At 38.3% G+C, this 12,355-nt stretch overlaps 2 protein-coding genes across 2 annotated transcripts in view; both read right to left on the bottom strand.

Moving 5' to 3' along the window:
- The window catches only part of LOC134647275 (adenylate cyclase type 2-like), a 97,517-nt gene that overhangs the window by 15,842 nt on the left and 69,320 nt on the right, over positions 1-12,355 (bottom strand). The window lies entirely within an intron of this gene.
- On the bottom strand, positions 9-10,971 carry LOC134647288 (uncharacterized). Its single transcript, XM_063501573.1, has 5 exons — positions 10,596-10,971; positions 9,131-9,277; positions 7,958-8,050; positions 7,368-7,584; positions 9-483 (listed from the first exon to the last, which is right to left on the bottom strand). The coding sequence occupies exons 1-5, from the start codon at positions 10,663-10,665 to the stop codon at positions 225-227; spliced, it is 786 nt and encodes a 261-aa protein (XP_063357643.1). The 5' UTR covers positions 10,666-10,971; the 3' UTR covers positions 9-224.

Genomic DNA, 12,355 nt, shown 5'->3' with positions numbered 1-12,355 from the left:
TTTTATTTTATTAATAAACCTCTTAATACTTAACAGTAATAATAAATAGGAAACCTTGCTCAGTTCGGAAGCCTTTTTCCTTGTGCGAAAAGCGAACATCAAAAATGCTGTTTTGTACTTAGTATTAAAATAGGACTGAGTTGTCGATATGCATTCTTAATAATACCCGAGCGATCATATTTTGTTTGTAAACAATACGATCAGTCGTTTGTCATATCTTGATATCACAGTTGGTTGGGATGTTTTAGGTTCTTGGGGGCTCTTCTTTGAGAAGCCTCGGCAGGGCTGGTTTCTTCTGGTTTTTGAGTAGTGGTGGTGGAGGTGGTAGTAGTTCTGGTGGCGTTCAGTTTGTTGGGCAGGTCGAGGATGCTGCTAAGGAAGGCGACGCCCTGCTCAGCGGTTTGATAGACACCGAGCAGGAAGGTTTCAGCATCGAAACCGCCATTTTCTTCGGTATTCTCTTCAGTGTTTTCTTCGGTGGTCCTGGAAATTAAAAATATTCCAAAATAGATATTATATAATTTAGATTTCTTCTTCACATGATCAGTGGCGGATTTGCAGTCTTTGCCGCCCTAGGCTCAGACCCTGTAGCCGCCCCTTCAGCATCAGCACCCATAATATTGACTACATTTAGGTCAGGCAACGAAAAGGTATAGAGGGAAATGCTTGGGACACATTTTTAACTTAGTAACTTTGTTTGGACTCGTTAGGAGGTGAAAATATCAAAAGTCCCCGGCCGTAGCCCTTGAGCGGGGGTAGAGGGGTTTGATTTGAAGGTTCAATTTTTCGGTTTTTTGCTTATAATATCTTGGAAACTATGCGTCGTTGTGACATGATCATTATAAATACCTACAAAATGAAAGCTGATTAAATTTGCTACAAGTTTTATACAGTCGAGTTTTTCGATCTAGAGCAGCGGTTCTCAATCTTTTTTTTTGACGGAACCCTTTTGGAAAGCGAAATACTTAATGGAACCCTACAATAAAACAATAGTTTTTAGAAGTGTATTTTTTTTATTAAATAAGCATAATTCTAAATTCTTGCGGAACCCCTGCAGGGGTGTCGCGGAACCCTAGGGTTCCGCGGAACACACTTTGAGAATGGCTGATCTAGAGTATCTTGTTTAGTTTTTGAGATAACCGCTCTTGAATTTCCATCAATAATATTCACGGTGCTCACAAGGAAAGGAACCCGAAAGATTTTAACAGTGTAGCAGATCTGCGAAATCGACTCCACACTCACGTTCGCGGCTTTGCTCCGCGATTCGCGCACGAGTGTGGAGGGCCCTATACAAGCCCCCCTCCAGACTATTGTGCGTGAATCGCGGCCCGACTTCGCCGAGCGAACATATCGCGACGTTGACGTATGACTCCACACTCGCAAACTTCTCGGTGAAACTTCTCGGTTCTCGGGTCACAGTTTAGTTCGAGCCAAGATGGCTGAAAAGCATCAGCTGATCGAGTTTAACTGTCATTTATCTTGTTACGGGTTCGCGGGGGGCCCTTTAGTGGTATAAAATAAAATAAAGAAATCTGTAATAACAAGTACATTTAATATTTTGATTAGGAATTTAAGTAGGTAATGCTATATATTAGCTATGCTAGCTCAGTCGTAACTTATATATATGTATTTAATTTAGAGCACAGGGGTGAGTCTGTGTTTCAGGATGCTGGAAGACCTCGGTAAACTATTTGGTAAAGGTAATTAAATGTTGGGCGCCTTAATAAAATATGTAATAGGGAACACTCTGACCTCGGGTTAAAAAAAAAGCACGAGAGTTGGGCCCTGCAGCCGCGTGGTGGTGAGCTCAACCACCCCGGTGCCACAGCAGCCGCCTCCGAACGTCCATGCCAGTTAAGTGGTCAAGGGCAGCACCAGCTCAGCGCGGCCTGGAGCACAACCTCGCTCATGCCGACGCCCTTGACTAACTAGGGAACTGAAGGGGTAAACGAAACCTCCTCTTGAAAGCCCTGGAAATAATTTAAAAACAATAAGTATGAGGCTTTGCCGTACCTCGACGAGGGTTAAAATTCGCAAGAACGGTTGAGCAACTTACCCAATGCAGAAAAGAAGCCGGCTTTGTAAATCCGTGCCTTCATGTCTATGCATGGGGCCTTCAGAGGTTATGATAAGTAGAACATAATATTCTCCCTGAAAATAAGTAATAAAACAATAAGCACTGAACACGTCTCGAACAATTTGATACGTAGATCAAGAAAAATACTTACGATTAAGCGGTTTAAGCCGCGATTTAAAAAACAATGTGGCACACTGGCCTTTGAAGAAAACGGAATCCTCTCGCTACAACATCTCATCCGAAATGCCGATGACAGCTGACAGATCGAATCACAGATACTCCCACCGCTGCGTCTCGTTGCGCGTACGACGCAGATACAGCGACCGAAACTCGTTTCAATAAAAAAAATAATTTCCAAAAAAGGAAAGAAGAAAGTTATAAAATATTTAATTGTGTTTTAATATTTGTAAATTAATAAAAGTAAACCTTTTATTGAAGAAAAATCAGACGGCGAGCTACTCACGCCCTCTGTCGATATTTTCAGCAACTAATTAGCTTTCGGACCGACGTTAATACGATCAATGCAAGTATTACCATTGCTTAACGCTAGATGGCCTTTGAGGTCTAAAAAAATATTGTTACAGTACATCCCTTCCCGAATAAAATTTTGACGTAGGCAAAATTTTGAGCTGGTCTCCAGCTCCAAACATCTATCTGCAGAAAATAAAAAATAATAAAAAAAATAAAAAAACAACCACCCAAATCGAACCCACGCACTAAACCACAAACTGAATTTATAAGACTTGACGTTCGCAAGTAAAGCACTAAGCTACATTACTACGAAACGTCGCATCGCGTATATTTCTTGGTGACATAACGAACGGCCCAAGCCGCGGGTTATGCGTCCAAGATATACAGCGGAAGACGGCATATAGCCAAGTGAAATTAAACTACTTAACTAAGATCGGTGACTGCTACTTTACACTATTTAAGTAACGCGCGCTTATCAGGCCGTGCCTTAAGTCGACACAGGTCTGGACGCTAATACCTATAAGACAATACCACAACACAACGATACGTTAACCAGCTGTGTCTGAACGACAGGCAGACGGTAACGTTCGAAACAACACGAGACACAAGGAAGTCGACTGTACAGACTCCATTTCCGGCAATGCAAGTCTGTCAGTCTGATACACAAAAATCCGATGTTTGCGGATAACGCTTTAAGGCGTGTACCACAGAACAACCCCCTAACATCAACATTAACGTTCACGCATATGATTTAAGTCATACCGCAACGCGTTAACAAGGAATACGACACTGCTATTAAGAGTTTGACGGTTTAAAATCCGCCAAAAAACCCGACCAGCCAGTGCCGATTGGAATGCTGGTTTAAAGCGCCAGCACCCCGGTAAAACACGCGAAGAGACTTTAAATCGTCCTCTCCGCCCACCAACAACAACAAACCACGTGCCTGAGTTACGTTTGCTCAGACACGATCGAAAGAAAGTAATACGCGTGTTCGAAAGGTAATTTTCCCCTCCGGACACTACGTACATAAACTCCTGCCCGCAACACACAAAAAAAACTCCTACCGAACATCAACAACAAAAACTAACGCGCAATCACCGATAGTAAACTAATAAGGTAAATATTTACTCCATCTAAAGTAACAACGATAAGGAAAAAACTCGATTTAAGTCGAGATAATAGATAAGGAAAAGTAGGTAATAAACATAACTCCCGTACGAAACAACTCTAATATCACTACAAAAAGACTCAAGTTAAAGATAACCCTCAAGGAAATGAACCCGGTTATTGTTAAATGCACACGCTGGATTAAGTTAAACTATTAAAGAACTAAGAGGTCACCCAGTTATTTTAAAACTTAAAGGGATGTCGATTTTTTTTTAAAGAATCACCCTGAATGCTCTTCACATGTTTAACTTACTGTGTTAAGGTTCCATAAGTATTTTACATGAATATATTGTGCTACCATTTACAAAACCGCAATTCACTATCATTAAGTTAGTAATACTATATACAGCACCAATAATGTGCCTGACTGTAGCATCTATAATAAGTAATATTATTTAATATTAAATTAAGCACCTTCCGGAACAACAGTAATAATTTTAGTACAACATTATAAAAAAAATAACCTGCTGACTGTACATCGTTCACATCAAAAAGACAAATTCATCTTCAACTACTAAGTATAAAAAGAATGGACAAGCTTGCGGTACTATTTAAAAGAAAATTGTAGGTATCATTTGCTTACACTTCACTTCGGTAAAGGAATAACATATAGGTTATGGTTAGCACTTTCAGCAATTAATAAATAAAATTCACTAATTATATTTGGTAACTTACTAAACAAGGGTTAATAATTCCAACTGACTGTACTTTTAACACGAGAAACCATTATTTTTAAACAATTATTTTGCCAACCATACCAATGAGGATAAATGTACACTAAAATAGGTACAGAAATACTAGTAATACACTGTTCATAACATTCTACTTGAGATTATTTAACTTGCTACCTTTATAACTACAAGCTTTAAGATTTATAATATTACACCCTCTAAAGTACAAAATATTTAGTTTTAATTACAGAGTTACGCAACACTCTAAGGTAAATGAATAAGTAGGTATTGGTAAGAATAAAGGATGGCTATAGCTTTATAACCTCCATTATACACATCACATGGTACTTAACCGCGTTAACTACAAAAGGAAATAATTAATAAAATAATGGTCTTCCAGCTTGAACACACTAGAGCCCCACGTTGGGCGCCACTGTTACGGGTTCGCGGGGGGCCCTTTAGTGGTATAAAATAAAATAAAGAAATCTGTAATAACAAGTACATTTAATATTTTGATTAGGAATTTAAGTAGGTAATGCTATATATTAGCTATGCTAGCTCAGTCGTAACTTATATATATGTATTTAATTTAGAGCACAGGGGTGAGTCTGTGTTTCAGGATGCTGGAAGACCTCGGTAAACTATTTGGTAAAGGTAATTAAATGTTGGGCGCCTTAATAAAATATGTAATAGGGAACACTCTGACCTCGGGTTAAAAAAAAAGCACGAGAGTTGGGCCCTGCAGCCGCGTGGTGGTGAGCTCAACCACCCCGGTGCCACAGCAGCCGCCTCCGAACGTCCATGCCAGTTAAGTGGTCAAGGGCAGCACCAGCTCAGCGCGGCCTGGAGCACAACCTCGCTCATGCCGACGCCCTTGACTAACTAGGGAACTGAAGGGGTAAACGAAACCTCCTCTTGAAAGCCCTGGAAATAATTTAAAAACAATAAGTATGAGGCTTTGCCGTACCTCGACGAGGGTTAAAATTCGCAAGAACGGTTGAGCAACTTACCCAATGCAGAAAAGAAGCCGGCTTTGTAAATCCGTGCCTTCATGTCTATGCATGGGGCCTTCAGAGGTTATGATAAGTAGAACATAATATTCTACTTATCATAACCTGAAAATAAGTAATAAAACAATAAGCACTGAACACGTCTCGAACAATTTGATACGTAGATCAAGAAAAATACTTACGATTAAGCGGTTTAAGCCGCGATTTAAAAAACAATGTGGCACACTGGCCTTTGAAGAAAACGGAATCCTCTCGCTACAACATCTCATCCGAAATGCCGATGACAGCTGACAGATCGAATCACAGATACTCCCACCGCTGCGTCTCGTTGCGCGTACGACGCAGATACAGCGACCGAAACTCGTTTCAATAAAAAAAATAATTTCCAAAAAAGGAAAGAAGAAAGTTATAAAATATTTAATTGTGTTTTAATATTTGTAAATTAATAAAAGTAAACCTTTTATTGAAGAAAAATCAGACGGCGAGCTACTCACGCCCTCTGTCGATATTTTCAGCAACTAATTAGCTTTCGGACCGACGTTAATACGATCAATGCAAGTATTACCATTGCTTAACGCTAGATGGCCTTTGAGGTCTAAAAAAATATTGTTACAATCTAAGGCATCATACTTGCTGTAGCTATTTTTCCATTTTGTTTTGTTGTAAAACCGTAAAATATAGCCGATATACAGTGTGCTTCCTGTAACAGGAGCAATAAATTAAACTAAAGGCTGTACTCCTCAAACTGACCAACATTTGTTCAGCAACTTTTAAAAATTATGAATCCTTTAGACTTCCTCTTTTTCATACAAAATAAATATGGCCTTCAATGTACGCTGACATCAGTGTTTTTGACGTTGCTTGTCACGCTTTAAACATAACAAAATTTGCAATACATTGCGTCTTAGAATAAACTTTAAAGTGTAATAAAAATCAAAACATGAGTTATTTTCAAAAGTTGCTGAACAAATGTTGGTCAGTTTGAGGAGTACAGCCTACAGTTTAATTTATTGCTCCTGTTACAGGAAGCACCCTGTATATAATAGAATTAATATTTATCTTGCAACTGATGAGCCAAAATAGTGTGTATTGTGGAGACTTGCAAGTTCGTGCTTCGCGCCTCCTTTAACGCTGGCCGAAAAACCGACAAAAAACGGGGAACAAGGCGCGAAGGCGTGAACAATCTGTGAAATCGACGCCACACTCGCGTTCGCGGCTTCGCGCCGCGATTCGCGCATAACTGTGGAGGGCCCTCAAGATATCTAAAAACTGTAGGTACTAAATAAAACTTGTAGCAAATTTAATCAGCTTTCATTTTGTACAATGATCAGTCGTTAGAACGCATAGTTTCCGAGATATAAGCGAAAAACCGAAAAATAGGACCTTCAAACCTCCCTCTTCCCCCGGCTCAAGGGCTACGGCCGGGGACTTTTGATATGTTCACCTCCTAACTAGTTCAAACAAAGTTACGAAGTCAAAAATTGTGCTCCAAGCATTTACCTCTATACATTTTTTTGAGAATTCGTTGCCTGGCCTAATTTTAAGTTATTTCTTGTTATCATCAGCGATTTTTTTGTCACAATTTGCCGCCCCTAATATCTCGCCGCCCTAGGCTCGAGCCTACTGTGCCTTATGGGAAATCCGCCACTGCACATGATAATGAAAAATTATATCACCACAGCTATTTAAACGAAGTATTTCACGATTGCGGCTGTTGTTCGTTAATTAGGTTGATACGCGACGCTGATATCAATTATGGTATTTTGGAATGGAAGGATTTGTTTGGAACGTTCAACTTTGACGATAATTTTTGACTTTAAATTCCTTTAATTGAACAGTTGGACCCGAACAGATATTAATATACCTACTCGCAAAAGAATCGCATTAGATTGCCATAATTATTACATTAATAAAGTTGTCACTGATGACATGCCTCAACAAAAAATCAACAAGCAAATCCCAAAAACTTACTCTTCAGTCTCAGCTGGCGGATCTTCCATCTCCATCCCTCCAGCAGTAGACTTGAAGCATCCAATGGGGAACTCCAGCTGGGTCTCGCCTAACAGACGGGGCTCTAGTTCCAAGCAGCCCCGCAGACCGTCGGCCGTAGGCGCCAGGTCACTGAACTTCGCGCAGACTTGGGCGAATTTACCGAACACTTCCAAACAGATTGGAGCGGGGTTAGCTCCTGAGGAATAGAAATAATAAAACAATTTCAGCCACGTCAAACTGCTGGGCACAGCACAGGCCTCTTCTCATGCGCGAGAGGGCTAAAAACTAAAGATTTATAATATAATAGTTAACGCTAAAATAATGTATAGGAATAACCACGTATACGCTCCCTAGAAGATATCGTATCTGACAAAAGTGAAAAAAGGAGAGGTTATTAAGTTTTTTAAATTTTTAGTGTTCCGTACAAAACTTTTTCACGGAACACTTATGGGATCAATTCGGTCTTGTTTATATTTCAACTAATCTAATAATAACACACGTCGATCTCATATCATAACTCAAAAGCAATCAATGTTCAAGAATAAATAATCAATGTTTAAGTAATTTACCTTGAATTTTCGCGCTGTGGATAAGGTTCTTGCCATAAGAAACGTTGACTGAAAACCCTTCCTCTGGAGACACGTACTTCATGTGGACACATCCTGAAATTCACAAACGGTAAAAGTTCATCATCATCATTTTAGCCTTCGGTAGCCCATTGCTGAGCATAGGCCTCTCTTCTTGTACGCCACTTGTCCCGGTCCTGTGCTAGTCTCATCCAAAAGTGTCCCGCGATACTTCGAACGTCATCCACCCAGCGAGCCAACGGACGGGACGCCAGGCGCTTCTTTCATCCGTAAGCGGTCACCAATCCGTCAACATTTTGGTCCACCTGCCATCACTCTGCCTAGCAACATGTCCCGCCCAACTCCACTTAAGCTTGGCAATGTTAAAGTTAGTCACTTGTAAGTTGATATTTACTCCTTAACTTTATGTTGGTGGCTAAGAATAACAAATTGGAGCTTAGAAACTTAAATTCATAACGTCGACCTGTTAATTGGTGAAGCCGAAATACTATGTTCATCTGTTTCGTATTAGATTATGTAACTGAAAAACTGGTCTGCTTTTTTTGGGACTAACTAGCACAAATTACCTTTTAAGCGTAACCGAGGACAAAACACGCAAAGCAAACAGGAAAATTAAAATAGAATAGGCAGAATTACACCAAAATAAATCTGCAGCGATTTTCTAGCACAAAGCACAGTCGTCTACGAAATTATGACGTTTAAGACGAAAGTGGAGGACCGGCGGGAAATCGCCTTTTAATACAAACGTAATAGTCCTCATTTTCCTCTCTGGATAATAACATTAAGTATTGAAAATATTTTGACAAAATTTGTTGTATGTATATCAATCACAGCTATGCCCCAACGTTTGATTTTTTTCGATTTTTTAAATACCTATTATGTATACCTAAGAGTTAGGAGCATTAAAAAATTTGTATGAGATCTGTTTTTCGCTCCTAATTTTTATAATATTCAAAAAATCGAAAAAAAAATCAAACGTAGAGGCATAGGTAATATACATCAAATTAAGTAAAAATACTGTCCATAATGTCAATATCCGGAGAGGAAAATGGGGACTACGTTTTAATGGAGAAACGGCCGTCCCCTTTCCTCTTAATATATTACTTCCATGTTCTGTGCTAGAAAATCGCTGCAGAGTTATCTTGGTCTAGGTACCTGGTCCTCCCAAGTCCACGAGGGTCATGTTGAACTCGACGCAGCACACGCAGGCCGGTCCCTTGCACATGCAGTTGCGGTTCGGTTGCTCGTTGCGCAGTTCAGGCGTGTCGATCAGCGTTTTAGCTACATCTTTGTCTATGAAATCTGTTTATAAATTGAGAATGAGTTTTAAACAATGTTCAAAGTTAAATATTTAGGCAACCTATCTACCTACATTTCCTTTTTTAAATTGTAGCCCTAAGATTTAGCCCTTAAATTACTAGGTACCTAAATTATACTTGAATAAATGAGGTGAGTTATTGAGTTCATTACTGAACGTTAGATGTAGAAGCTAGCGAGATTCTAATAAGCATTCTTGAACACTTAAAGTTTAGAATACGCACACCTTACGGTTTCACTTTAACTATTTTGAAAAGAACATTAAAAAACAAGAAATTCTGTATGTCCATAAATAATTGTATTCACGTAGAATATCACGACTCAAAGTATCAATAGAATCATAAGCACCCACGACAAACTATTTCTCAATTTTCTACAATCCGTAGTTTTTACACGTCCAAAATTACTTGCATATCTATTTAGTGGTCACTTTCACGCATGCATTTTCTACTTTCACTCGCACTTGGGTTTCGTTTTGTGTCTATTATGAAGGTTGATGAAAGTGCGGACAGTTCTTTTTTGTGCGTGTTATGATGTTGGTCATGGTGTTGTTAGTTGTGTAACAACTGTAACTATTTATGTAACTTTTTTACTACCTATCCTAAAATATGAATAACGTAATTGTCCGCATATTAAACTAATGTGGGAATATGTAATATGTTGAATAGATTTGCCGCATGAATACATTTCAAATAGGAGTAACTTTCGATAGCCAGACTAAGTCCTATGATCTAGAATGTTTAATTCATATAAAGTCGAAGTTAGTAATTTAGGTATAGGTATTATACTAATATATTTATTATACCATTTTATAACTATACCAATGCGTAACATAACGGTAGCAAGTAGGTATACCTAATAGGTATTATGTGCAAGTTTTTTGCTGCAATTAATAAAGTATCTACGTATCTATTAACCAAATAATTATTCATAGTCAGTAGGTAAGGATGCCACGAACATCAACTAGAAAATAAACGTTATAACATTATTTATATAATACTTAAGTAATAGAAAGCAAACGATATGCGTGTTCAATGCAAATTGGAGGAATTAATTGCCAATCATGGTTCATTTAAAACGTATGTTTACAAAAAAAGTTGATATTGGATAATACATTTAGAGTCACGTAAAAGAAATCAAATTCATCAAACCATTATTCAAAAGTACAAACTCCGTTAAACTATGTGCATACAAAATCTCACTTCACGCTTTCTCATTAAGCATCTACTTAGTTAACTCATCGTATCGATTCCGCCGACGCGTCGCGAACGCCAAGTACTTACTAATCAAACAAAGTACTCACCTAAAATGCTCGCCGAGTGTACCACTACGGCTATCATTAGAACCAGCGCGAGAATAACTTTGACCGACATATCGACTAATGTACCTAATCAGGAATTATGAATACGATTTTTTTTAATCTTGCGCGCGGAAAGTAGGCAGGCTTCGTGAGCGGTAGGATAGGAAGAGGCGGTCGTCGCCGACGCCGAGCGAACACTGCTTTCCTCCGATCTCGCTCCAGCCCGTTTCACCTCACAATAGAAGGTGAAATTTAAATAAAGCATAAAGCAATATATAATGACATGCACCGGTGAGATGCATCGAGAAAGCGGTCGGATTATGCCTCGTTTACGTAAATGTTTGGGTTGGTTACCCACGAGTAGGTAACTTTAGAATTACGTAATTATGTAAATTACTCTATTTTGGGGTATTATTATGTTTTGTTACGTACGAGTTATAAAAGAAAAATAAAACATTGATTAAGTATTTAGTAATATTTCGGCCAAAGTTAATAAATAGGTACAGCAATTAGGGCCACGCCACGCGTCTCCAGTCGACTTAAACAAAGTTCTTTTTTATTTTTTATTTATTGTTCAGAACACATACAGTCATAAATAAAAAATATAGATAAGATTACATAATATGTAAAAAAAAAGACCTGGAGGTTCATAATGTAAACATGTAAACATATAAACATCGACTGATATAAGCGTTTTTGCGAAAAGAAACTAAGTACAACATAGCTAATAATACTAACTAATATACTACTACCTAATTATACTGATAATTTAAGTTATTAACAACAGTTTGGAGCTCGTATGTTCTTGTTGTTAAAGTTAAAGGCAATAAAGTCTAATTTTCTGATGAAACCCTTATTCGCATAAACGGATGCCTCTTTTTTATGAACCTAATGAATTCACTAGTTAGTTATCTACTCAACACATCTTACATGTTATCTTAGCTGTGAACAGCGGCGATTTTGTTTTAAATATCTATATATAGAGATGTTCCTTACTTATTTACAGCCTAGTTTGGTAAAATTAGTATTAATAAAACGAATATTTTATGTTGGCAGTCTACTTTAACCAACCGTGAATAAATACTTTTTATCAGATCAACATTAAAAATTGTATACCTGTTAGAATTTTATGCGATTAAACCTCATAATAAGTATTCCTCCCAGCTTTCTCCTAGCTCTTTAATTAGCCACGTAGATACCATTAGTTTGAAGAAGGCCCGATTGTTTCCTAGCTGCATGCCGGTGCACGTCCAGTGCAGTACGGCCCACTACCCCACATCGAGGTCAATGCCCGATCACTGGCCACATATAGCCTAGCCACCTGTGCGATAGCAGACCGCCGTGTCTAATGGCTCGTATTATTGTAGGGTACCTACAACATCGTAACTTGATAGAGTATTTAAAAATTATGTTTCATTATATAGGCGACGATGTTTTAAACATAAAGCTGTGATCATGACCACAAAATGAAAATTGTAATCTAATTATAGTTCTCATCGGCACGCAATCAGCTTTCTTTTTAGCAAAAAATAAATAAAAATGATAGTTTGATACAAGAGCTTCCATTAATAATCAAGTTCAGATTCAAAATTATACAATTATAGGTCTACTATATTTCTTAGGCGCATAGTAAAGAAGTTACACAGTGATTTGCTAGTAGAAAATAGCTGAGTTTTGGGGCTAAAACTAGTTTATGTACCTATTATATTTTCCTTCAACCAGTCTGTAGCTAAACCTCAGTTACTAGGCTACACCTATAAACT

The sequence above is a fragment of the Cydia amplana genome, chromosome 4 (assembly GCF_948474715.1).
Source record: "Cydia amplana chromosome 4, ilCydAmpl1.1, whole genome shotgun sequence".
NCBI classification, from domain to species: Eukaryota; Metazoa; Arthropoda; class Insecta; order Lepidoptera; family Tortricidae; genus Cydia; species Cydia amplana.
Note: the sequence above shows the minus strand (reverse complement) of the source record. Positions and strands in the feature narration are given on the sequence as shown.